This window comes from Pipistrellus kuhlii, unplaced genomic scaffold (assembly GCF_014108245.1).
Source record: "Pipistrellus kuhlii isolate mPipKuh1 unplaced genomic scaffold, mPipKuh1.p scaffold_m20_p_2, whole genome shotgun sequence".
In the NCBI taxonomy this organism is placed as follows: Eukaryota; Metazoa; Chordata; class Mammalia; order Chiroptera; family Vespertilionidae; genus Pipistrellus; species Pipistrellus kuhlii.
The window spans coordinates 150443299-150471161 of record NW_023425515.1 but is presented as its reverse complement, the minus strand read 5'-3'; the positions used below and the strand labels follow the sequence as shown (position 1 = coordinate 150471161).

General features: G+C 41.5%; 1 protein-coding gene across 1 annotated transcript; it reads left to right on the top strand.

Moving 5' to 3' along the window:
• DYNLT5 (dynein light chain Tctex-type family member 5) lies at positions 1–26670 on the top strand. Its single transcript, XM_036444923.2, has 5 exons — positions 1–413; positions 2551–2688; positions 16768–16859; positions 25448–25572; positions 26453–26670. The coding sequence occupies exons 2-5, from the start codon at positions 2573–2575 to the stop codon at positions 26654–26656; spliced, it is 537 nt and encodes a 178-aa protein (XP_036300816.1). The 5' UTR covers positions 1–413; positions 2551–2572; the 3' UTR covers positions 26657–26670.
• The last annotated feature ends 1193 nt before the right edge of the window (positions 26671–27863 follow it).

Below are 27863 nucleotides of genomic sequence, written 5' to 3'. Positions count from 1 at the left end.
TTTGGGTCTCGGATTTCCGGTCCTATAGGGAACTCAGCGTCTCCCACTCCTGCTATGGACATCCGCGGGCAGAGGCACTGGATGAGGACTCTTGGAGCTGCCTCTTGAGCTTCCCATGTCCTCCTGGAACGGCGTGAACCCCGGTTCCCCTGCAGGGAGCAGCCCCTGCAGGGAGCAGCTGGGCTTGGGCGGCGCTGGGCAGTGAGGACGGGATCCTGGATGCCTTAGGGCGGCCCGGGGGGCCAGGCAGCTGCTCTGTGGGTCCGGGGCGGGCGGAGGGCTCTGTTTGGAGCAGTCACCCTGGAGACAAGCCGCGGAGCCCAGGGGCAGTGGAGGGAGGCTGCAGGCAGAAGGAGGCCGGAGGAGGGAGCCTCGCCAAGTGGAGGAGCTGCGGTCTGGGAAGCGCTGGGCAGGTAAGTGCGCGCTCTCCGAGGTGCATTGGGCGGGCGGAGACCAGAGGACAGAAAGGGGACCGCAAGTTCCTGCGCTGCAGGGACCCGGGAAGGAGGCTCCCCCGTGGGGAGGAATAGCTTGCCTGCCTGCCTGGGCCACCACCTCTCTGACGCCCGGCTCCTCTTCCCCCAAATAAGAAAAAGTGGCCCCATTGTGACCTGGACGTGGTCACCTGCGCATCTGGGCTTTCTGGTGATGCCCAGTGCAGACCTGGCCAGTCCTGAGCATCTTCCTGAGCCCAGCCTGGCGCCCCCGGCAGCCCAAGGCCCTCCCCCACCCCTCCATCTTCAGGTTCCAACTGGAGCCTTCAGGGCAGCGTGGGAAACAGGTGAGCAGACGCAGGTCTGTGTCCCTTTGGGTGGGAACCTGCATGTGCCACTGCATCCGTCTCAGTGTGCCCTGTCCACACACATGGACACTCCACAGACACATGCGCGCATACAGATGCTCGCACACAGCTCACACATACATTCAGTACGTAGACACATCACACAAAAAGGTTCACACACACTCGCAAAGCCACACACTCAGGTACACCCAGAAAATGACTCATGCACACATATGTACAGACATGCACACGGGTTCACACAGACACATGCTTACATTCGTGGACACAGACACTTCACTGATACAGCCTCACACACTCATGAGGACTCAAGTTCACACAAGGACACATGCCCACAGAGAGAAACACTCTCACAGGTACCTACACATAGATGCTCACACTCATGAATACACCCTCATACACAGGCACACAATCACGCACACACGTACACCAACTCCTCTCTTCCCAATACACAGCACACCTCTACCACATGTCTGCCCTTCAGTGTGTTTTGTCTCTGCCCTGACACTGAGACACTGGTTTGAGGTGATGTTCTTGTCCGGCCCAGCCACCCAGCTGCCAGCGTTAGTGTCTGGCACAGTGTTTGCTTGCTAGGGCTCTCAGATTTACAGAAAATACAGTAATTTTAATGAATATCTAAATTGGTATATAGTCAGTAGGGCAGTAGAGTTATCGTCTAAGTAATGGGAAGTCCATTCCTACCACCAGCTTTTAAGCAAGTGATTGTGAGAGGGGGGGGGGGGGGGGGGGGCGGGGAATACCCTTTGGGGAGGACAATTTGAAATTTTAAAGTAATAACAAATATTAATTAGCAAACTTTTATCAAGAATAAATAGGAGGCAAAGATATGAACAATAAAATGGCAATAAATACGCACCTATCAACAATTGAATCTAAAAATCAAAATAAACAAGCAAGAAATATAATGAACAAAATAAATTGATGAATAAAATAGGCCCAGAGGCATGGGAACATGGAATACACTGACCTATCTCAGAGGGAAGGGGGAAGGGAGGGTAGAAATAGATTAACCAAAGAACTTATATGCATGTATGCATCACCCATGGACACTGACAATAAGGTAGTGAAGGCATGGGGTGGGGTGGGGAACGGGTGGAGGAGTGGCACTGGGAGGGACAGGGCAACATCTGTAACACTCTCAACAATAACAATTTAAAAACAACAACAGCCCTAACCAGTTTGGCTCAGTGGAGAGCATCAGCCTGTGGTCTCCAGGGTCCCAGGTTCAATACTAGTCAAGGCATGTACCTTGGTTGTGGACACATCCCCAGTGGGGGGTATGAAGAAGGCAACTGATTGATGTTTCTCTCTCATTAATGTTTCTAACTCTCCCTTCCTCTCTGTTAAAAAAAAAAATCAATAAATATATATTTTTAAAAACACAACAACAAAATAAATAAATGGGATCAATAAAAAATATTGTTTTATAGTATGGAATACTATCTTTTCTTCTACGCATGGCTATCTTTTCTCAGTGACCTTAGCCTCTGCTATAGTTTAGCAATGTGCTGCAGTTTAATATCTGCTTATGTGGAGTAAGTATACAACTGCATAAATAAAAGTTATCAGTTGAACTGACCAGAATAACACGATACATTAAAAATCACTCTTAAAGAAACTCCACTTCTCTGTTCAAAAATGGTAGAAAAAGTATCTGTGTACTGTATTGAGAAGAAATATCTGAGTTATACTAAAAATGGTGTCAGATCTTTCGCCTGCTGTTTTGACAGGAGTTTTCTTCCATAGGTTCTGATGATGGCAGACACCGCTAAAGACGGAAGGGCTCATTCACTGAAGAAAGAGGGGAATGTGTCTTCTCTAAGCAGCCACGAGTTCCAGCGGAAGGAACATCATGGGCGCCTCAAAGAGTGAGTAACTGAAGGTCTCATATCTTACGTTCAATGACTGAATAAACAGGTTCATAATGTTTATCAGGAGAAAATAAAACATTTCCTTTGGGAAGTAAAAAGAGAAAATGGACAAGTACAAGGTTCAGGTCATCCTTGGGAGGCATATTTTTAAAAAGCATTTTTTACTATTTCAAACACTACCCCAAAAAATCACCTACCCCTGCTCAAAAGAACACCATATACAATGTAGACCGGATACTTCCTACATGCCTCGTGAATCCCCATCTTCAATATTATATAAATTCATAGTTTAAGCACTTGCATTTAGCATCATTTTATACAAATTTTATAACGTATTAATTTTTTATATTTTTATGGCATTTCTATTTGACTGCAATTGGGAAGAAAACAAAACAAATTATTCAGTGCAGAGGTCAATTAACTCATATGACAGCCTCTCTTTCTTAACGGTCTCACAGAATAGAAGGATGTGGTACGGTAATTAATCCTTGTGGTTGAGAAACAAGAGCTAGTGTATCCTATGGAACAGAGACCATAAGAGCTGGGGTAGATTTACATTAGAATTCTGAAACCAAATCTTTCTACTCTCAGAATGGCTCAATGCACTTATTTAATACTAGAGGCCTGGTGCACAAAATTCGTGTACTTGAGGGTGAAGGTGCACAAAATTCGTGTACTTGAGGGTGAAGGTGCACAAAATTCGTGTGCTTGCGAAAGGGCACAGGCCAGGCCAAGGGACCCCACAGGTGCACAATCAGGGCCAGGGAAGGATGCGGGAGGTTGACCAGCCAGGGAAGGACTGAGGGAGGGCTCCAGAGTGTGTGGCCCAACTTGCTCAGTCCTGATCCATCAGACAGACCCCAGCATCAAGCTAATCTGCTGGTAGAAGCGTTTACCTCCTGATGGTCAGTGCATATCATAGCAAACAGTTCAGCTGTCTTAGCATGTCATTAGCATATTATGCTTTGATTGGCTGACTGGCCCACTAGACGAATGGACACTTAGCATATTAGGCTTTTATTATATAGGATTCTACTTTCCAAACTTGCATGCATATAGGCATGACCCATAGACATAGATATTAGGATGATGAAGGCCTGGGGCAGGGAGCAGGGAGTGGGGAGGGGGACAGGATGGGGGCAGTCTAGAAGGGGCCAATTGGGGGGGAAAGGAGGACATATGTAATACTTTCAACAATAAAGATTTAACAAATGAATAAGATTACACTTTCCAACCCTGGATATTTGTGGATTACGAGCACAGTCTCTCTTTTACAGATAAGAAATACAAAGGAATAGCAATTTTAGCATGACAGAAGTAAAGCTGAGAGAATAATTAACCTCTGTTATTTTTGCTTCTGACCCTAGCCATTTGGGCTGCTGTTTCCAATATTTATGTATAAGAGTTCATAAGAGTTCTTTCAATTATGTATTTTTAAATAATTATTAGGTTCAATTCAACTTTTTTCGAGAAAATATTTATTATAATCTGACATAAATCACATTCCCATGATTCATAAAAAAAAAAACAAAAAAAACTTTTCTCATCCAAAGACTAAACTGTTATCCCTATTTACATACTTCATTTACCTCTTCCCTTTCAAAGCAAATTAGGAAGCCATAGAGAAGCAGAGCATGGCCACATTTGAAGAATTAGAGGTCACTCTTTTTATTGAAGTATAAACACAAACTAAGCAACACAAATAAAAAATAGTTTTATCAACACATTAGAATCGATTTCTCACTAACAAATACATTTAAGTGATAATTGTTTTGATATATTTTGAAGTAGGAATTTGAACTCTCAAACAAAACATTCAGAATGATCCTCTATCTACACTTTTTCTTGGAGAGCCGTGCAATCAAGGCCATTTAGGAGGCGTTCTTCTTACACTCTGGCTTCCTTCTCCTCCTTCCTTCTCCTACCTTCCCAACTCTGACTCCTGCGTAATTTCATTGTCTTCATCCCTGTCTTAGACTAGACTGCATGGGGATTCTCCTTCATGAAATCCACCATCAGCTCGTAGAAAAATTCTGAAGTCTTCGAGGCTATGAAATGCAGACATCGTTTTGAAATTGCAGTGCTTTATGGAACAGCATATACCTTTCATTTGAAAGTTATTTCAAACCAATTTTAATAGATCAATTTCAGTAGTATAAAGTATATATCCTGAAGTATATTGTGGACCTAATGCACTGTCTCTTTTCCTCCCCCCCAGCATTAACCCTACAGGGGGACATCATTTTTATCATTTTACAGTGAAATAACTGTAGCTTACAAGTGGAGTGATGATTTAATGACTAGGATACAGTCCTAGATCATGAGTAGGGCATGTGGCAGTGATTTTCAACCTTTTTCATCTCAGGTACACATAAACTAATTATTAAAATTCTTCAGCACACCAGAAAATAGGTTTTTGCTGATCTGACCAAAATAGGTTTAATTTTTATTCATTCACACCAGATGGTTATTGTGTTGACTGTTTTTGTTATTTTTAATTTGACAATTCAGGGGAAAATAGATCAGTGCCCTGACTAAATAGTCAGATATTGCTTGTTTTAAAAACTCTTGTGGCACACAAAAAGGAAAGGACAGACCCTTGTCCACTTCTCTAGCACCATCTTCTCCACTATCTTGCTATTGTCTATGCTAGGGGTGTCGAACTCAATCAGAGAAGGGGCCAAAATCTAAAATCCAGCCTAAATCGCGGGCCGAATGGTTTACTGAACAGTCATAAACTGTCATTGTGATGGAAACGCAGCGGAGTGCAGTGATGACAGCGCGGTGCGGGCCACATTGCAAGGCCTGGCGGGACGGATTTGGCCCGCGGGCCTTGTGTTTGACACATGTGGTCTATGCTCCAGCCATACTCAGCTCCCATACTTATAATCCCCTCAGTGCTCTGTCTTCCTTCCAGCCATTGCCTTATGTTCCTTTCCTGTGGGGTTCCCTTATCAGGAATATTCTTCTTACACTCTGGCTTCCTTCTCCTCCTCCTTCAGAATTTATCTTCATCTCCATCTCTCTTTCTCTCTCTAGGAAGCTCTAACAGTCCAACTACAACCACTTCCACTTCCAGACTATGTTAGACACTCTTCCTTTCTGTTCCCGCTGCTTCCCCCTTGAACATGGTACTGTATTTGGCATGTTTGTTTGTTGTTTGTTTGTTTGTTTGTTTATCTCGCTCATTAGGTTGTGGCCTCATTTGTGTTTATAACAATAAACACACAGATAAGAAGAGCAAAGAAGAGTAGAATGTAGAGCTACTAGGAAAGCAGGATCTTAGGTGTGCTATAAGATCTGCATAGATTTAACCCTGCAGTTTTGGATTTTTTGTCTACAGTCTTATACAGTGGTAACCAGTGCCTAGCATTGATCCCTGGGCATAATGAACATCCAAAGAGCCCTCTGAATTGTGAAAGAATGATAGAAGGTATAGCCCAGTAGGTAGAGTGTCAGCCTGTGGATGGAAGGAACCTTTTTGATCCCAGTCAAGGACACATACCTCAGTTGCAGGCTTCTTCTCCCTGCACATACTTTTAGTTGCAACCAATCGATGTGTTTCTCTCACATCCATCTCTCTCTCTCTCTGTCTTTACCATTCTCTTCCACTCTCTCTTAAAAAAAAATAAATCAATAGAATATAATTGAAAAAAATAATAGAAAAAAATAAGTCAATATAATTATTGTTAACAGTTTTTAGGGTTGTGTGTATTTATTTAAATTATGTTTTAATTCTAATGTAATTTTATGCTTTCTTTTTTTTAAAAAAGAAACTTTTTATTCTGGATCTTACTATCTCAATATCCTAAGTGTTAACACATCACATTTCTTCCTATGCATACCTACAGAGTTGTCATCATACTTTGTGTTTCACTTCCGCGATTAATAGTAGTAAGGGTGATAATGGCTGACACGTGTTGAGCCCTCACTATAACCTCACTGAAGTCTCATAGAAGGTCTATCACAGACAGTGGCAAACTATGGCCCAACGGCGAAGTTCAACCTGCCACCTGTTTTTGTATGGCCCTAGTTAAGTATGGTTATTACATGGTTTTCAAAAATCAAAGGGAGAGTAATATTTTTGTCACTTGAAAATTATTAGAAACCCAAATTTCAGTATTCACAAATAACTTTTCATTGGAACATACCCATGACACTCTATGTACGTATTGCCTCTGGCTGCTTTCCCACTGGAACTACAGAGGTGAGTAGTTGTAATGGAAATCACAAGTCCCACAAAGCAAAAAATGAAAATTAAAAAAAAAAAATGGCTCTATGGAATTTTACAGAAATTGTGCCAACCCCTGCTCTCTAAGACAGATGCTATTTATCATCTCCAGTTTACAAATGAAGAAGCAGATGCTGCGAGAAGCTGAGCCTCCGAAGCTACAGAATTAGGAAGTGGCAAAATGGGCTTTTGCTTGGGGTCAAGTATTCTTATTTCCTGCAAAGTGGCTATCTATGTGTGACTTGCATAAGTGAACTCTTCATTCACCGGACCCTTGTTTCCCATCCAGGGGTAAGAGCAGGTATTTACAATGACGTCCTTCTTGTTGGAAACTCAGCCTTTGGCAACAGCAAACAGTATTTGAACAGATGTGCTGCTCTCATGTCCTTAAAATGGAAATTGAAACCCGAGGTTAGGTTACTGTCCCAGGATCATGTGACATGATATCCAGGCTTATGATCCCTGAGTCCGCTGGTTCAACTAGTAGGCCAGGCCTCACATTGGTGATGAGAGCCTCTCCTTTGCCCCAAATCAAAATTACAGTGATGTCAGGCTGTGAGAGCTTTGAGTATGGATCCCACAGCTCTTCGCCGGAACCCCCTGGAGCATCTAACACACCGTCCCATCCTTCCGCTTATTCATTTATTCAGGTTCATTGAGCTTCTGCTCCGTGTGGATGATTGTGCCTCGTTAGGCATGTACAGGTGACTCACTGTAAGGTTCGACTCTGGAGAAGCTCGTTTTTTTTTTTTTTTCAAGTAAACTAAACACCACCTGGTAAATTTTTTTTTTTCTGCAAAAAATAGGAAAAACCATATTCATTACTTCATTTAAAATATATATTTATTAACCATGGAGCACATTCCAGGCACTAGGGGAGGTGGTGGGCCACCCAGAAATAATCCCTGCTTTCTTGGTTCATAATCTGGTAGGAAAGACTCATTATATGGAAGAAAATAAAGCTGGATTTTTTAAACGTATATATTTTAACTGATTTCAGAGAGGAATGGAGAGGGAGCGAGGGAGGGAGGGAGGGAGGGAGGGAGGGAGGGAGAGAGAGAGAGAGAGAGAGAGAGAGAGAGAGAGAGAGAGGGAGAGAGGGAGAGAGAAACATCAAAAATGAGAGGGAATCATTACTTGGCCACCTCCTACACGCCCCACACTGGGGATCGAGCCTGCAAACTTTGCATTTCCCTAACTGGGAATCAAACCGTGATCTCCTGGTTCATAGGTCAACACTCAACCACTGATGGAACCCTGATGTGGAAAGCTTTAAAGTTAGTAGAAGAAAGTATAGGAGAATGTCTCTGTGTTCTACATGTTCCTTAGGAAAAGATTTCTTAAATAAGATCCCTACACACACAAAAAAAAACAACACTCAAAAACCATAACGTAAAAAACAAAACAAAAAGACACCTTGATAAGTAGAACTACAATAAAATTTAGCATTTCTGTTCAACATCGAATACAATAGGCACAGTTAATAAGCCGGTGGAAGATACGTATTTTTTAATCATGGGCCTTAACAATAAAAAAGGAAAACCATTTTAAAAATAGTCGTGTGAGATCAATAGCAGTTTACAAAAGCAAAGCTCAGATGACTAAACAGAACATGAAGAGATGCTCACAAGCAGAATTTGAGAGATGGCTGAACTCACCTTGGAATTAGGAAAATGCAAATTAAAACAAGATACCATTTCACCCCAATCTGAATAGCAAAACCTAAGAATAAACACTGATAAAGCCCGTGCTGTCAGTAAAGCAATCCAACAGCATTTAGAAAAATAGGCTTGTGCTATGATGCCCATACATCGAGGAAACTGAGGCTTAGGGTGCGCTTGACAAATTTTCACAACTGCCAGGTGCTTCCCTGACTCCAGCATTTAGAGACATCATGAAAGTGTTGGTATTTGCAATGGGCTGAACCGTGTGCCCCGCCCACCCGCAACGCGCCTCACGTGGCCTCATCTTTGCTCCCTCCACTGCAGCTACTGTGTATTTTGCACTTCAAAAATACCAAACTTGCTATGAATTAAATGGCCATAAAATAAATTACCTTATCAGGCAACGTATACCTCCTACTGACAGGGGAGGAATACGCATGCTTTTTCTGTAAGATTATTATGCATAAAATTATCCATAGAAGCTTTGAGGTAGAAAGTTCCCAGGTAAGTGCGTAACGATGCATATTTTATCTTGTTTTCTCTTTCTTCCTTCTCAAGCACGGGGACTTCCTTTGTACTGCAAGGACTTCCCACTTCGCCCCCGCATTCTGGGAGAGGCACATTGGTTGAAAGATGAATGGGGGGTAGGGAGTGGAAATTTATATTCCCTGGAGCCCCCCTTTTCTCTGTGCGCTCTGAAACATCCCCACTAGGAGGCAGCACATCACTTCAAAATATGGTACTTCCAGATATTTATGGTAACAGAAAAAATGCTATTCCGACCTTCTTAATCTACTAAATTAATGGCTTTACGTGCATTCAATTATTTTCTCTTACTACCTTTTCAAAATATCTAAGTGATAATGGCAGTGAACTGTCTGGAAATGACTTCTCAATAAAAATGGTGTGGTATGTGTGGCTGGTGAGATTTAATTGAAATAATTGTTTCTATTTCTAACAGCCAAAACAGTAAGACATGCCTTGCATTATTCTGTGTAATTCAAGGAATGGCCAGCAAGCAAGTTTGTAAGATGTTTTCAGTGAAACTGAATTTCATGGAAGAATAAATGTATTCCAACTCCTTAGCTATTTATTTTCAATTTTTTGCCCCTTTTTTGAGTAATCAGAACACTGGCTGCTGGGTTAGTTCACATGGGAAGTTTCGAACTCACGTGTACAATATCAAAGGGTGACTTTTGTCACTGTGGGCCATTTTATGCAGCTATTTCTGCATCCAGGTTAATTTCAGGTCTACCCTCAGCAACAGTACATGTGATTCCAAGTATTAACTGAAATTTGCATTGGATTACAAATTTTTACTCCTCTCTCTCTAGAATATTAGTTGATTTGTTCAGTGTTTTCACCAGTTTACATGAGATTTACCGGTAATCTACCTTTCTTCTTAAAACTTGACATCTGCCTTGTATGTATTTTGCCAATTGAAATTTTTTCTCTATTAATGCCAAGAAGCTGATGGTAAGCATAAACAGAAAGAACATTTTTTACATTTACTAGTAAAAAAACAAAATCACCCTATTGTCAGAATGGAGAAGGCCTGGGGAGGAGGGTTAGAAGAGGCCAGTGTGAGAAGTAGGGACTATATGTAATTCTTTCTACAATAAAAATTTTTTAATTTAAAATAAATAACTCAACTATGGCATTCCCTTTGCAATGACTCTAGAAGAGTTAGTGTGATACACTAGGGAAAGTCTGGTCATAGACAACTAAAATTCATCCACTTGCAATGTTGTGACATATACTCAAAAAATATATTGTGCTGTGTATGTAGAATTGGTAATTAAAATAAGTTTTCTCTTCAAACATCTCAAATTTTTATCTATAAAATTTTCCAAGGGCTTGAGTAAAGCTGTTTATCACTAGAAAACATGTTTGTTCCTGGCTGGGTAGCTCAGTTGATTAGAGTGTTTTCCTAACATGCTAAGGTTGTGGGTTCGATCCCCAGTCAGAGCTCATACAAGAATCAACCAATGAATGCATAAATAGATGGAACAACAAATAGATGTTTTCTCTCTCTCCCTCTCTCTCCCCCGATCTCTTTCTCTCTCTAAAAATGAATAAATAAATAAAAAGAATCTATATGTAAAAGTCTAAGTGACCATTGCATCCGAAACAACCAAATGGACAACCAAACAGGCTGTGTGGAGTGACCAGGCCGGCGGGGGGCTGGGGGGAAAGGGCAGTTGGGGATGATCAGGCAAGAAGGCACGTGAACAGTTAGGAGCCAGTGGTCCCGGATTGTGAGAGGGATGTCCAACTGCTGGTTTAGCCTGATCAAGACTAAACCGGCAGTTGGACATCTCCCAAGGGTTTCCGGATTGAAGAGGGTGCAGGCTGGGCTGAGGGGACCTCCCCAGCCGCATGCACAAATTCTGTGCACTGGGCCTCTAGTATATATATGTTTGTCTAAATCAATATTCTGAATTAATATTGGTTATTCTCAACTTTCAAATATAGGATTTCTTTTTTTATCTATTATAAAAATTTACTGAGTCCATGTTCTAGTTTAATGTCAGTTGCCCAGATTGCAAGCATTTTTAATATTTTGTCTTTTTTCAAGAAATACCTTTTTTTTTCTTTCTATTTTTTCTTTTCAACTTATTCTTCTCTCTTTCTTTTTTCAACTCATCTTATTCTAGTATTGGAACTGTCAAGTTTCAGTTCCAAAAATACCATAAACATTTTTAAGTATAATTTTCCTCTAATTATTCATGAAATTATAGCCTTGGTTTATAAATAGTCAGCCATCCAAGGTACATAAATTGATAGACTAATTAATTATTTTCCCTCTGCATGATACGGGATGCTGGATTTCCAGCAAAATATCTGAAACTTCACTCCCCAAAGCCCTGTCTCCTCTACAAACTAACTCCAAGTTTTGTACTCTATAATTTGCAGCATCCCAATTCCAATAAACAAATTCTGTATCAGAATTTGAATCAATTATAGCTCTAATCCTATATTATAAAGATGGAATATGCAAATTGACCATCACTCCATCACAAAGATGGCGGTGCCCATAGTCACAGTATGGCGCTGCCCAGTTCCCTCAGCCCCGCCCGAGTGCCTAAGTCATTTTAGCCCTTGATATAGCAAAGGGCAAGCAGGACCCTGCAGAGAGCAGACAGCAGGGCCTGTAGCACTGTGGACCTGCCTGCTCCACACTGCTACAGGCCCTGCTGTCTGCTCTCTGCAGGGTCCTGTAGCAGTGTGGAGCAGGCAGGTCCACAGTGAGCAGTGAACCACAGGGAGCAGGCCTAAGCATTCAGTAGGACATCCCCTGAGTGCTCCCAGATTGGAGAGGGTGCAGGTCAGGCTGAGAGGATCCGCCTACCCCCTCCCCCTCCCGTGCATGAATTTCATACACTGGCCTCTAGTTTTTATAATAATAACTTTAAAAACAGTGGCTTAAACAAAACAGAAATATATTTTTTTCTTACATAAGAAGTATGGAGGGGATCTAGACATTATTTTTCTGATCCATAATCTATAAGGTCATCTCAAGACCCAAGATATCTGCTGAGCTCTTGCCATTAGACCCATATTCCAGCCATCAAGGAGGGCACACGCAGGCTCCTCTTGGTTGAATTAGTTCTTTTAAGAAAGCTCTTTCAAAATTTCCACCCAAAGCTTTCACTTATATCACAAGACACATGGCACCAAATAAGTCCAAAATGTGTCTTTAATTTAGAGAGAAACATTTCTACAAATTTAAGGTTCTGTGACCAAGGAAGAGAGAACAACCTTGGAAAGAAAAGGGCAGTCCCAGCCACAATGATCATTACAGTTTTCTTTACAGTTTTCTTTAGGGTCTAGTAATACTTAATGTCGTTTTTTAACATTCGTTTAAAATCTTGCTTGGCGTTGACTTGTATTGACATAACCTTCAAACACGTGGTATCTACAGAACGTGTGAAGTGCAATTAACAAGTTTTGCTTGAAAAAGTTTGTGTTTGGTTTGGTTTTTGTTTCAAAACTAGGGCTAAGAAGATGGCGGATGAAGAGCATATTCGGCACTGCATGCTTTACGAGTTCCAATTAGGAAGAAAAGCAAGTGAGGCTGCAGAAAACATCTGTAGTGCTCTTGGTCAAGATGCATTTAGCACCAGAAAATGCCAGCGTTGGTTTGAGAAATTTCGCGAGGGAAATTTTTCGTTAGATGACAAGAGTGGTCGAGGCCGTGTGTCCAATTTTGATCAAGAAGCTCTTCAAGCTCTTTTGGTGCAAAATCCTCAAATTACCCAACAAGAGCTTGCGACAACTTTCAATTGTTCACAAAAAACAATTTCCAATCAATTGCGTGCACTTGGCAAAGTCCAAAAGTTTGGAAAATGGGTTCCTCATGAGTTGACCGACAACAACCGTAATCAAAGAGTCACAATTTGCAGTTCGCGCCTCTCTCATCAAAACCGTTTGCCGTTTTTAGAGCAAATTGTTACCGGAGATGAAGAATGGGTGCTGTATGCTAATTTGAAAAGGCGGCCTCAATGGTTGGACAAAAATGAGGCTCCGCAGCCCACACCAAAACCTGACTTGCATGCGAAAAAAGTGATGTTGTGTGTTTGGTGGAATTTTAAAGGAATTCTTCATTATGAACTTTTACCATCTAACCAAACCATTACAAGTGCAGTGTATAGTGCCCAATTGGAAAGGTTAGCCCAAGCTTTAAGAGAAAAAGAACCCGTGCTGATTAATTGGAAGGGCGTAATTCTTCACCACGATAACGCACGACCGCATACTGCAAGAATCACTGCTGAAAAACTGCGCCAGTTGGAATGGGAAGTTCTCCCTCAACCTGCATATTCTCCTGATATTGCCCCTTCCGATTACCATTTGTTTCGTTCTTTGCAAAACTTTCTTCTTGGAAAGAAATGTAATAATGAAGAATGCCTCAAAAATGCATTGACCGAATTTTTTGCATCAAAATCACAAGAATTTTACAACAGAGGGATTAAAATGCTTCCTGAGCATTGGGCACAAGTAGTAGAAAACAATGGCAACTATATTGTTGATTAAATTTTGTTGTATTGTTTAAATAAATTTGATTTTAAAAAGTATTAGAAAACGACATTAATTATTACTAGACCTATAGTAGAATAACGGACACAACCTAAATGACTTAAAGAATAAACAGTTACAAAATGTAGTATGATCATATGTTAAATATACTCTTGGTGTTTAAACTATTCATGTAGACTGCTTTTCATTGACATAGAAAATTATTCATGATACATTTCTGAGAGGGAGAAAAGCAACTCAACATTGATCATGGATTCACATTTGTAAAATCACATCTGAAAATATTTCTTTTAACGTTTACAATGGTTAGATAACCACTGTGGTTAGTACTTTTTTGTGTAATTTTACTTTGTCCTTTATTCTTTCCTACGCTTTGAACTTTTTACAACTTTTTACAATGACTATGCGATGATCATACGGATGATGACTGTGGGAATAAAAAGACACTGAATGAAATTGCTACAGGATTCCAGGGAAGGAGGAATAGGGAAACTGAGATAGGAAAGTTAAAACAAGGCCAAAGAGTGTGGGCAGTTTGCAGCCAGCTTGTAACTATCGATAATAAGACACCTGAGAGCAAATGGTTAAAAACCTCCCTTGTGAAAGAATAGGGAAAGGGGGAGGGGTTGGGGGAGAGGGTAAAAGAAAAAGGGGGAAGTTTTACTCCCAGTGGTTGGCAAACTCATTAGTCAACAGAGCCAAATATCAACAGTACAACGATTGAAATTTCTTTTGAGAGACAAATTTTTTAAACTTAAACTTCTCCTAATGCCACTTCTTCAAAATAGATTCGCCCAGGCCGTGGTATTTTGTGAAAGAGCCACAGTCAAGGGGCCAAAGAGCTGCATGTGGCTCTGACCACAGCCCTAAGCAGAGGAGCCAGCAGTCTCAAGGCTTGGCAAGATAATGTTAGCAGGTGCTTCTCATGAATTCTGGAAGGTCACAGCAAAGTAAAAATAGGACGTTGAGACTAGATCTATGCCAAAATATTCAGCAGCAGGATTTTGAAACCTATAGACAAGAGGATATATAATGCCTCAAACCCTCACCCAACTTGCTCTTCAGGTTAGCTTAGAGCTCTTCATAAGCCAGATGTATAGGTTTGCTTACTTGCTTTGCTTTTTCAATAAAGGTGCAGGCTTTAATTGCTTTGATAAATTGGCTTTTCACAAGGCAGTCAAGGTCTCTCGTATAAATTCATTCAGATGAGAAGTCAAGGATCGAGGTGGGGACAGTCCTCTCCCGGTGACTCAGAGGGCTGTCCCATAACACCGCACTGGTGACAGTGAGAGGTGCCTGGGACAAAATTATCTCCATTCATCAAAAAGGTCACCGCAAAACTTTCCCTTTGTACAGAATCTGCAGCCAGTGGGGTTTCTAGGCTCCCTGTGATACCCGTTTCATTCTGAAAATATTAAACTGCCCTGAACATCAGTTTGTAAGTAGCATGGCGATCGCAAACAATAACGAGGACTGTTTGTCAAAATCCTTATTTGCTTTCTTGTCTTAGACGTCTAACTTTCGCAAGTCTGGGTTTTGTACCATCTCTACTTCTCTTTCTATGAGTTCTTAGTATTCAGTAGAAAAGAAATAGGGATTCTATTAATACCTTCTTATGTTTATGTGTTATTGGCAGTCACTAATTTTCCAGGTAGTCATTACCCCTATTTTTATTCTGTCAGGTACAATCATATGTGAGACTTTGTCTCATAGGATATTTAAAATACATCCTCCTTTTCTACGTGAAAAGCAAGCCTTTTGCATTGTTCCCTGTAACTCTGAAATGAGTATAATAATGACTCCTTTACTAATTTAAAAGAGCATTCTGAAGGTAAGATAAGGTCATTCTAGGAAATGTTTTGCAAGTTAAAAGTAGCATTTATTATACTGGGACAGGCTGGCTTATCTTAGAATCGAGGGGCTTATGCAACATTAAGCAGAAGCAGTCTCCTCCGGTGCTGCCCACAGCACCTGCAGCCAACGGAGCCAAACAGGCTGGTTGCTACTTCAAAGGGAGCAAAAAATTGGGGACAGCAGGTGTTACAAGAATGAGCACTCAGTCACTAATCCAGAAAGCCATCATGAAAAACAGCCACAATTTCTTGCATCACCTTCTTGGTAAACTTTAATTTATTGTGTAAATGTATTGCAATAAAGGATTACATAAAAAAAAATAGGTCATCCATGATGTTCTTACAATATCACTTTGCAAGAAGCTCACTAATTCCAAATAGCTGAGAACTAAGTATTTTAAACTCCTCGTGGAAGAAAAAAAAGAAATTCTAACAATTAAGGATAAATACCTCTTTTTTTATTTAAAGCAAAAACACAGCCTGCTTATCAAAGGGGTCACTCTGAAAACACACACACACACACATTATATAATCTCCTTTGAAATGACATCTGGCTTAACCTCCATTCTCACAGGTGGAGAGAACTGGGGTAGTGCATTCTGAGCCTGCCCTTCGTGGCAGTTGGATTTCCTCTGAATTGGGCTGAATTCAGTCGTGCCTGGGGGACATTAGGGGCTCCTCTGGATTGGGCCTCCTGTTCAGCACCTGGTGAAGCTTATATTGCCTTGGTAACCGAGCCTAAACCCCTTCTGAGCTTTGAAAAGGGTGATTGATGCTTATTGATTTACCATCATTTGGGTGAATTGTGGTTTTTCTCACCATGTAGATGAGTTTTTCGCTTTTCTTTTTTTCTACTAACGGGATTTGTGAGGTACATACAACCGTGCATTCTTTATAACCCCCTATGTACACATAGACTTGTTTCCCAAGGTGTTGTTTTCCGTATATTTCCAGCCCCTTTTGTGAGCTTTGTCCACCTTGAGGGCAGCCTGTGCACCTGGGGTGGAGATGCACAGGCAGACCCACCACGAACACTTTTTCAAGAATCGGATGCCTGGGCACCACACTGGGCTTTGATCACTAGTGAATTCAATCACAATCTTCTTATACCTTAAAGTTTCCATCTCTCAAATGTTGTGGGCTTTAAATGTGCCACCAGGGTATTTACCTGGGACTTGCTTAGACTTTTTAGAGGAAATTTTACTTTTGTGGTATTTTTGCAGAAAGCAGTATTGTGCTTTGTTATTATTGTCGTAATAACCACTGACATCTGTTTTCTTCCTTCTCCTAGCTGCGTGAGTTCTGTGTCGTACGTGGATGAACCTAGCCAGCATGACGCTGCCTCTCACCTCACCGTTCAGATGGAAAACACCTATCAGCTGGGTGTGTTATTTTATCACTCTCTTCTGTGTTAAACTTCTGATTCCGTGAATGATGTTTACTTAAACTAATATTTGATAACCGGCATTATCTTCAATGCTAGTACAATGTAAGGAATCATAATTGAGTGATGGATGCTGCTGTAATTTCTCTTCTTTTCTTTCCTTTTCTTTTCTTTGAGTGTCATCACCCCAAACTTTAATTTTGTAAGAGTTCTCCACAACACCATCTCTGCAGGACAAAAGGCTGCAGTTCTTCATGTGGGGGGCCAGGCTTTCTCCTTGGGGAGCAGTGTGGCTCCATGTAGATAGCTGGACAGAGTGCAACTTGGCAAGACAAGGGACAAGCTTTTCCTAACCAGGAATCTCAGGGAATGCCGCCTGACTCCCAGGGGCTGAGGCTGGCAGGCTCAACCCCAAAGGATTCACAGCTGATTCAGGCTACCTGAGCCCTGGTCAGCTCCCCTCCCCTCCACGGGAAGAGGGAGGACTGGGGCCGTGGTCCGCAAACTCATTAGTCAGCAGAGCCAAATATCAACAGTACAACGATTGGAATTTCTTTTGAGAGCCACATTTTTTAAACTTAAACATCTTCTATAGCCACCTCTTCAAAATAGATTCGCCCAGGCCTTGGTATTTTGTGGAAGAGCCACACTCAAGGGGCCAAAGAGCCGCATGTGGCTTGCGAGCCGGCAGTTTGCCGACCACAGGACTGGGGTAATGGAGAGGAATGGGATTGGGGGAGACTCATCTTAAAGAAATCTGGGATTTGGAAGGGTCACCTGTGTGGAGACAGGTCAGGGCTGGATCTCTTCACCCCATCTGGGGGTCTGCTGGTGCTCATGCAGAACCACTTACGACCCTTCTGAAGGGTCTGCTTTCCTTTGTCAGTGGTTCCTCAACACCAAGCAATTCGCTGGGCAGCACTGCTGAATACTGGGACTGACTGAAGTCAGAAGTCCATTGAGTACTTGGGGGGATTATCTTGTGGAGTTATTTTATATCTACTTGAAATGAAGTGTATATGTAAAACAGGAAATAAAATTGCTATGCATTAAAGTTTTATCCAACAAAACCAACCAATGCTGTTGATAGGTGGGGGAAAAAAGCCTTTAAGTCAAAGGCAAATGATGCTGGGTCCCCTGTTGACAGAGATGTTTATCCCTGCACACTGAGGTTTTAGATCTTTGAAAACAAAGATCTTTGCACCTGCCCCTGAACTCCCAGGGGAGTCCACAGTGAATATCTTTTCCCATTCATGTTTCCTTGTAGACCTACTTGTTTTCTCTCAATGCGTCCCTGCCCACTATTATCTGGATCCATATATAATTACTGCTATATAGAAATTCCGCAGAGACTTTCCAATGACCAAAGAAAGACCCTCTGGGCCAGAGCAGTTCCATCTGTGCCAGTTAACCTCGTGAAAATTATAGACCATCCGCGCATCCCATTAAGCCTTGTAGCTGGGTTTCTACAAGTAATCCCCAAGACTACATGGATTACAAGGCTCCATAATTAGTCAGTCTACTGGTATTTTCATCATGCTGTGGTAGACAATGAATATGCCTGCCACCCAATGCACTTTTACACTTCTCATAACCTTACCCAGTTTTTTGGGGGGAGTCATCATTACCACTTTGAGTCCCTAACATTCTGCTGAAGCTGATCCTAGCTTCAGAGATTGCTAGTGACTGATTTTGGGATGGCATACATAGACTCTTTGATTGGTCAAGTCAATCAAAACCTTGATATTCAATTCAGAAAATGTTTGGCTGTTGAAGAAGCAGACCGGGCCCTGAAGCCTTAAAGAATGTAGAAGCTGTGACAGCTTTTGCTCTCTTGCCCTCACAGGAAGCCTAAAACCAAGAGAGAATTTACATCCCAACGTCATCGTTTGAATCCTTAAGTCCAAAGTACTCTGGGGCTTTTTAGTTAGGCAAGCTAAGTTTAGGTTAGGTTTTCACCCACTAGTAGCTAAAAGATCTTTGCCATTCCATGCCTATGATTTGGGGTTCTACATACTGAAAGGGTTTGGGTCCGATTTCAACAAGATAAAGGAGCTGAAATATGAAGCCATCTGTTTCTCCTTCCTAGGACATATTATTTTTATGACTTATTTATTCAAATAAATGGGCTAAATTGTCTTATCAGTTTTAGAAGTATTGGATGTTGAACCAAGTTAGAAAATTAGCCTAAAATATGGTGACAAAAGATGGTTTTACTTTGGTTGGTGGGCACACAGTGCAATATACAGATCTTGTAACAGAAATCCACACCTGAAACTTACATGTCACCCCAATAAATTTAACTTTTTAAAAAGAGGATAGAAAAGAAATTTTCCACATACCTTAATATGTATAATATTTTCCATATATGTTTACAAAACTTGTGTGAATTATTCTCCTATAATTATTCTTTTGTGCTTGACAATTTTTAAGCATTCAACTAGCCATTTTATTAAAAATCAAAAACATATTTCTACTTCTGTTTTTTCTGGATTTATTTTGCACATGAAAGATACTCTGTGGGCCTTGGTAAAGATTTTCTCATATCTACAAAAGGCAATACTGACCAGATTAGTGGGGGTGGGAGATCAGTCAATCACCAGCATTATTGTGTTTAATATTTCACATTCTATAAAAAAATATTTGTATAATCTAAACATATCTTAAATAGTTAACATGTTTGCCCTCCCTTTATCTGAGTAATTACAGCTGCCTAGAGTGAGATGAAACATGAATGTAAATTAATGAAGTGAAAAAAAGGGAATGATAAAATAAATGCATATATTTCTTGTAATGAAATACCATTTACATATGCTCATTAATTAATTATTAAAACATGTATATAGAAAAAATACAGTCTATAGGATCCAATATATCTGAATTTCAATACTAGTTTTGCCAAATCCTAAATAAATGGTGTTCAAGCAAGGTATTTAGAATCCTTGAATCTCAGTTTCTTCATCTATAAATAGGGATAACAGTCCACACATCAGATGGATATTATGAGAATTAAATGAAGTAATGTATTTACATTGCTTCTCCATTCATTATGCTATTGCTTCTCAAGATGACTGCCTCTAAGACTTTACCTTGGATCAAGAAAAAGAAAAGCCTTCTATGACATCCAGTATAATTTCCTATTAAGTATGGAATGAGTTCTCCATGGTCCTTTTTTGGAGCAATGATTAAAGAGGTACTTGATTCTTTAAAAACACTGACTGAGCAGCAAGTCAGACGAGACTCATTGGTGGCCATATTTGCTGCACATTGAGACAGCCTGTGTGAGGATGAAGCCAACATAATGGAAAGTTGACTTTTAAGATGAAGAGAGAGAGAGACATCATTGGAGCTCACCTTCTGTGAGAACATCAGGCATCAGATGTGTTGTTGGACAGAGCCCATGAGTCTCAGTTCTGACTTCAGCCCACCCTGAGGAGACCTTCTTCTTCCCTACGGACACCCTCACTGATCTCGCTGCCTTCTCAGCACCAGCACTCCCTTTCCTTCCTCAGAATAAGGTAGTAACAACAACAACAACAACAACAACAACAACAACAACAACAATGTATATCTAACTAGAGGCCCGGCGCATGAAATTTGTGCACAGGGGTGTGTGTCCCTTAGCCCAGCCTGCACCCTCTCCAATCTGGGACCCCTTGAGGGATGTCTGACTGCCAGTTTAGGCCCAATCCACCTATATTGGGTCTAAACTGGCAGTCAGACATCCCTATCACAATCCAGGACTGCTGGCTCCCACTGCTCGCCTGCCTGCCTGCCAGCCTGATCACCCTCTAACCACTCCCCTGCCAACCTGATTGATGCCTAACTGCTCTTCTGGCAGCCTGATCACCCCTAACTGCCCTCCCTGCCAGCCTGGTCACCTCAACTGCCCTCCCCGATAGGCCTGGTCTCTCCCAAATGCCCTCCTCTGCCGCCCCGGTCTCCCCCAACTGACCTCCCCTCAGGCCTTGTTCCCCCCAACTGTCCTCCCCTGCTGGCCTGGTCTCCCCAACTGCCCTCCTCTGCTGCCCCTGTTCCCCACAACTGCTATCCCCTGCAGTCCTGGTGTTCCCCCCAGCCCCCCGCAACTATCCTCCCTTGCAGGCCTTGTTCCCTCCAACTGCCCTCCCCTGCAGCCTGGTTCCCTCCAACTGCCCTCCCCTGCAGGCCTGGTCACTCTCAACTACCCTCCCCTGCTGGCCTGGTAACACCTAACTGCCTTCCCTTGACAGCCTGATTGCTCTCAATTGCCCTCCCCTATAGGCCTGGTCTTCCACAACTGCCCTCCTCTACTGCCCCTGTCTCCCCAAACTGCTCTCCCCTTCAGGCCTGGTCACCCCCAACTGCCCTCCCCTTCAGGCCTGGTCACCCCCAACTGCCCTCCCCTGCAGGTCTGTCTCCCCACTACCTGCCCTCCCCTGCAGGCCTGGTCTCCCCCAACTGTTGTCCCTTGCTGGCCTGATTGTTCACAACTGCCCTCCACTGCAGGCCATCTTGTGGTGGCCATCTTGTGTCCACATGGGGACATCCATCATTGACCATGTGGCCATCTTGTGTGTTGGTGTGACAGTCAATTTGCATATTACTCTTTTATTAGATAAGGATGAGTGTGGGAGGCTGAGGGAGGCACTGTTGTAAGCACTTTAAAAAGTTCAACTCATTTAACCCTAACAAAAAATATTTGGTCATTATTATTACATCAATTTTGGGAAACTGAGACACATAATTAATAACTATCTATTCTCTCATCTATTTTTATGGACAAGTTTTCCCCTTTTTCTTTGTTTTTTATCCATCAGACCTACTTCAGGTCCTTGATTTTTTATTTCTAAAAAAATGTTTCCCTTCTAAAGAAAAAAAATCTCTCAAAAAGAAAAAAGAAAGAAAGAAAGAAAGAGCTTTGGCATTCACATCCCTTGACTCTGAAAGCAGCTTCAAGGAGCTTATTTTGAAAGTCAAAAGCTGAACACTGACAATCTCCTTCTCTTTGCATCTCAGCATCCCTGCCTGAGCAAGGCAATAATGATTGTGGCTGTATAGGGGGAAAGTCACAAAGGTGAGAAAAGCTCATTACTATAGAAAAGCTCATTCTATTTCAAAATAGAATCTGGTTGATGAGATTATTTAAAAATAAATAAATAAATAAATAAATAACCAAAGTGCAGAAAAGACATGGGTCCATCTGGATAACAGGAGCTACTGGAGACAGGCTCACGTGCCCCCAGCAGTCTGTCTCTCCAGCACCAAACTGTGTGAGCGCCTCCTCTCCCAGTGTCTGGATTCCTTCCCACTGTGAGAAACGGGCCTCCAGCAGCTCCTGAGGGTCACATGGCGTAACTTTGCCACAGAAAGAGCCTGATCCTCTCCTACTCCCCATCAAGTTTTAAATAAAAATTCTAAGAAGGGGCTCTAATTGGCCTGGCTTGGAGCAATTGTTTCCTCTGGGCCAATCCGCCATGACCTGGCCTTGGACTCAAAAGAGGCAGTGGGAGATCCTAAAGAACCACGTGGTCAGTGTAGGAAGAGGACCAGTTCTTGGAGAGAGAGAGAGACGCTGTTCCCAAATGGCAGGGAGGTGTACGAGGCAGACAGGCTTCTGCACCGAAGGGGTTTACTACTTTCTGAAGGCAGCCATGCATATGGTCATCATAGCACATGACCAAGTTAAGCATCATGTGGGTGATGTAGTTCAAACAAAAGGTATGTATGATAGGAGTGCTTGGTAGGAGGCAGTGAGAAAGAGAGAGGTATGGATCTAAAGGATGTAACCTACTTAATTTAGTCTAATCTGGCAGTCCATTTTAAAATTTCTTAAACAGAAAGGGGGGAATCATTCCCAGAATTAGCCTCATTTTACTAGAACATTTGAGGAGAAATCGAAAAGATCCACAGAAAGGGACACTGAGGTCTATGGTACTGGGAGCTTGCCTACAGACTCATAAAGCAGGAGTAATCAAGACCAACCTTTCACAGGTTTGTAACTGCTTCTCTCTGTCTTGTGGAACAGAGATTCCTGCTAACGATTGGGGTTAATTATCGCACCCATTGGGTCAGGTGTCCCTGTTTTACATGTTCAGATGCATTCCCCACAAGAATATAAATTTAATTGAACAATTTCTATACCATCATCAAAATAAAAATACTATTGATTGAACCTCAGGAGGCTGACCTAACTCAGCCACAAGCATGGGCTGTAACCATCTGGTTCAGTTCAGCCAATGGGAAACTTGCTTCAGAAGCCATAGGGTGGAAGGATCGTGAGCTGGGTATATTTTTCCCTCCACTCTGCCCATGGGTTCATCTCAGGCTGTTTGTATCCATCCACAGAAGGACATAACTGCTCTCAAGGGAGCCTGTCCACATGCCTCTTCTAGGATCTAAGAAGAGTTCCTTTCTCATATCCCTCAAGCCAGGGATAGGATGAGGGCAATACCTTCACTTTCACTAACCTAGAGGTGGTTTCCTTGAGATTTCCTACATCCTGCTCAGACCTCTCAAAGGACTCCCTTAGTAAGCCCTCCTGGAATTGTCTTAACTTCAGTGTGCCATGTGTTCCCTTGGGCCCTGACCGATACAGTCATTAAAAATAAACACTGAGAAGATACTGATGACTGTTCAAGAAGAATTTGATATAATTCTTGATCTCATCCATTTATCCATATCAATTCAGCAAACAATGATCGGGCCCCTGTAGCCCAGGCCCTGGGCACATGGTACACATTGTAGAGTGACAGAAAGACAATGGGGTTAATATTCCCAGGAGGTACAGGCAAGATCCTGGAGTGCCAGGTAAAGAAGACCCAACTGGCCGAAACCGGTTTGGCTCAGTGGATAGAGTGTCGGTCTGCGGACTGAAAGGTCCCGGGTTTGATTCCGGTCAAGGGCATGTACCTTGGTTGGGGGCACATCCCCAGTGAGGTGTGTACAGGAGGCAGCTGATCGATGTTTCTCATCAATGTTTCTAGTTCTCTATCCCTCTCCCTTCCTCTCTGTAAAAAAATCAATGAAATACATTTTTTTAAAATAAAAAAAGAAGACCCATCTGAAGCTCCTTATCTGAACATGGACTAACTGTGGTTAAGAGCAGTTGAGTCAGATAAACATGGGGCATCCCAGCTCTGCCACTGTGTGATTCTGGACAAGTTACACAATGCATTTAAACCTCGCTTTCCCATCTGTGAAAGGGAGATAACAGTAAGATTCACCCCAGAGATTACTGGAAGGTTATATAAGGTGACAAGTATGAAATTCTTATCATAGTGCCTGATGTGTAAAAAATGCTCAGTAAAAGTAGCCATGACCTGTACCATGATTATTAGCTCTACATGTTTGATTCTGTCTTATTTCAGAAGTCATAAATTAAATATTTCTTACACTATTAGCATTGTATTAGGCTCTGAAGAAGGTAAAAATCTGGCCAACCTTATCATTTCACTGGGCAGAAAGGAAGGTGTGCCTTAGGAGCCAAGATCGTGGTGGGGTCCCGGTGCACTGGGAGTGCAGAGAAGGGAGGGATGGTTTTTACCTGAAGGGAGGAAGAAGGCGACCTAGAGAAGACTTCTGAGCTGGCCTTGAGACACATTAGTGGATATTTCTCAGATGAACATGATGGGAAAGGATGTTCCATATTAAGAGAGAGAGAGAGAGCAAGAGAAAATGTACAAGCAGCTTTATAAGACAGATGAAGTCCATGAGGTGGAGCAGCATCGTGCAGAGACTGTGATGCTGGGAGAAGAGGTGCAGGTAGGGTGGGAGCTGAATGTTAGACCTTGCTAAGGGAAATACCACGGTACGATCTGGGATTTAAGACCTAGAGACATGGAAACATCTAGCAAACTATAAAACCTCAGAGAGAAGGTGGAGAGGGGAAGAGATTAATTAACCAATGAATTCATATGGGTTGGGAGAGATCAATGGGGGAGGGGGGCTATAACACTTTCAACAATTGAGGTTTAAAACAAAGAATGGCCCTGAGAACATAGTAAACAGCAAAAATTAAAAACGATCTGGGATTCAGAGCGGTCCATCCCGTTGCAGTGTGGTAGTAGAAGCAGAGAGAGATGTTGAGCCTTGGACGTAGGTCATTAATAGTGGGAACTGTTTAGGTAGTCTGTAAATGGAGGAGACTATTGTCTTATTCTCTGCCAGAGAACTTGACTGAAAGCCTAAGAATACCATTTCTCCTTTAATGAAGGCCACACAGAAGGTTAAATGTCTCTCCATGTTTCAGAACTCTTAATTAGCCTGTGAGGTGGGTGGGTATGATATAAAATGACTTCTTAGCCCAGGCCACTCGGCTAAGTGGCTCACTTGGTTGGACATCCTTCTATGCATCCAATGGTGGCCGGTTCAATTGTGATCAGGGCACATGCCCAAGTTGCTGGCTAGATCCCCAGTAGGGGGAGTGCAGGAAACAGCTGATAGATGTTAAGCTCTCATATGGATATTTCTCTCTTTTTTCCAGTGTCTCTAAAAAGTCAATAAACTATTTTTTAAATAATAAATGCATGCATACATACATGCACACATAAATATAAACAAATAAATAAAATGACTTCTTAGGAAGAAATTTTGTCTGTATTTTCAGGTCCTACCGAACATTTTCCTGTGGCTATTGTCAATCAAATTCTGAAAGATGTGTTAACTAACTACCTACAAGAACAACAATATGACCCAGAGCTCTGTAGACAGATGGCTAAGACAATTTCTGAGGTAATGTGTGATTTGTCTAAAGAGTTAACTGTAACTAGAATATTTTCAGAGAGCACAACCCCCTACTTTTTGAAGAAGGCAATTCATTTGCAGTAGCAGTACAAATGCTTATTTATATTTTATTTTATTAAAATATTTATTAGGTCATATTCTATCTCTGTGTAAGAGCCTTTGTCTGAAACAATCATTATGGGCATCATTTGCATGTATTTCATTTTAAAAAATGTATAAAACTGCCCCCCGTTTATTTTTTTTAATTATTGTAAAAGATTTTTTTAAAAATTAATGATCATTTCTCTTCCCCAAGGCAGCTTTGATGGACATCAAACACAGACATTGTGACCTTTAAATTAAGTACATTCATTTCTATTTTTATCAGTGAAAGTGCTGGCACTCTATCAGATTTTCTCGGTTTGCTTTTTTATAACAAAGTCTTTAATGAGCATTTATGATTAGTCATATTGCAGGAGACTCCAGATTTATGGCCTCTTAATTAGACATGAGCAAGATGGTGTGACTCTAATGCCAACATTCTTTGAAAGGAAGCCATCTTAACATAAATTTTCCAAAGAATATAATAACTCCATTAAATTCTGTTTTCTGGATTACAGTTTTCTCATGCGCCTGAGGAAAAAATGTACATTTATTGCTGGTGCTGTCTTTTTGTCCCTAAATGTCCTTTCTCATGAGGACAGAGCTTGAAGCAAATCATAGTTATCGTCACTAATAGTTACTAATCGACAACAATTAATGACAGTATCTACAATGGATCATGCTATTCTCTTAAATTAAATCGATTATATTTATGACAATGAATATTTATGACAGTGCAGCTAAGTGAGAACCATTTTTTTTTTCTTTCTTTCTTTTTAAATTCTAGGTTATTAAAGCCCAGGTCAAGGACTTGGAGATCCCACGGTACAAGCTGATTGTGGTTGTTCACATTGGCCCTCGGCGTGGCCAGAGCATCCTGATTGGGAGTAGATGCCTCTGGAATCCTGAAAGTGATACCTTTGCCTCTCATGTTTTCAGGAACTCTTCACTCTTTGCTCTTGCGAATGTCTATGCTGTTTACTTTGAGTGACTGAAAATAAGAAATCATAGACTGTGTCTAACTACTCAAAAGTTTTACTGACTAAAGGTTTGGGAAGGGAACATTAATACTTCAAACAACTGGAAGATTTTGAAGTTTTTAATACTCTTTTAAAGGTTGAGGGTGGGGAGCGTGGCACAAGAAAGAATCTTATTTATCTCAAGGAGGAACTAAATCTTGGTTCTGCTGGGTTTTTTTTTCATAGACATAGAGTCTTATTAAATATTGCTTTGGGTATTAATTATTTTAATTACTCTTCCATTAAAGAGCTGTAATTTTCTGCATTATTTTTTAAGGAAGAAAGGTTTTTTTTTAAAAAAAAAAAATACATGGCTACATACCCTGACCAATAAGCGACAGTAGGATATTTAACATGGCATACACAAATGACTAATGTTAATATGTCTCTGTGCTGCATATAAAAAAATACTGGCTTCCATTTTCTATTTAATAAATTGAGCAGCATTCATTAACTGCAATTATTGTTACATGTACCTGACAGTTGAAACTGCTGAGGTAGAATTAATGATTTCATAACAATTACTGTAGTCCCGCGGGGCTGCTAGATGAAACTGGAAGCTCTTGTGGGCTGCCTGCACTCCACAGAATTGTGGGAGAACTGAATGTTGGCTCTTCAATAATGGAAACATAAAGTGAATAAAGCCTTTTCCAGGCACTGAAGTAATCGTTGTGACATTAAATATGCATGATGCTTAATAGTAAATGTATTTGTGACACATGAAATCGTGAATTCGAAAGAGACACTGCTTTTAAGTATACACTGCTCGCGGTGAGCCTTTGAGGAGGTCTTCCTAAGCTAACAAACTTGCCCACAAAATATAGCGCTGGCAGCCCAACACGTCAGACGTGTGTGTTTACTATTTTGTTCTTGTGAATTTACAAGTGATCCGGTGCGGTTTTCAATGGATGGCACTAAAATTTATAGCGCTGAAAGAGCTTATTATTCTGCTTGTTAATGTAGCTTGGGCCATGGATCATTTATTTTTATGGAGCTTTCAGCGTGTAAACTGATGCCGGGCCATTGTTCTTGGATGGTAAGTGGACTGCCCGGAGGACATTAGTTAAAGGTCAAAGACAAATCGTGCACATATGGAGAAAATTAGCAACACCGAATCCAAAGGAAAAAATGATGTGTAATTCATACCAAAAAGAATTTAACAAGCAGGGAAACAGTCGG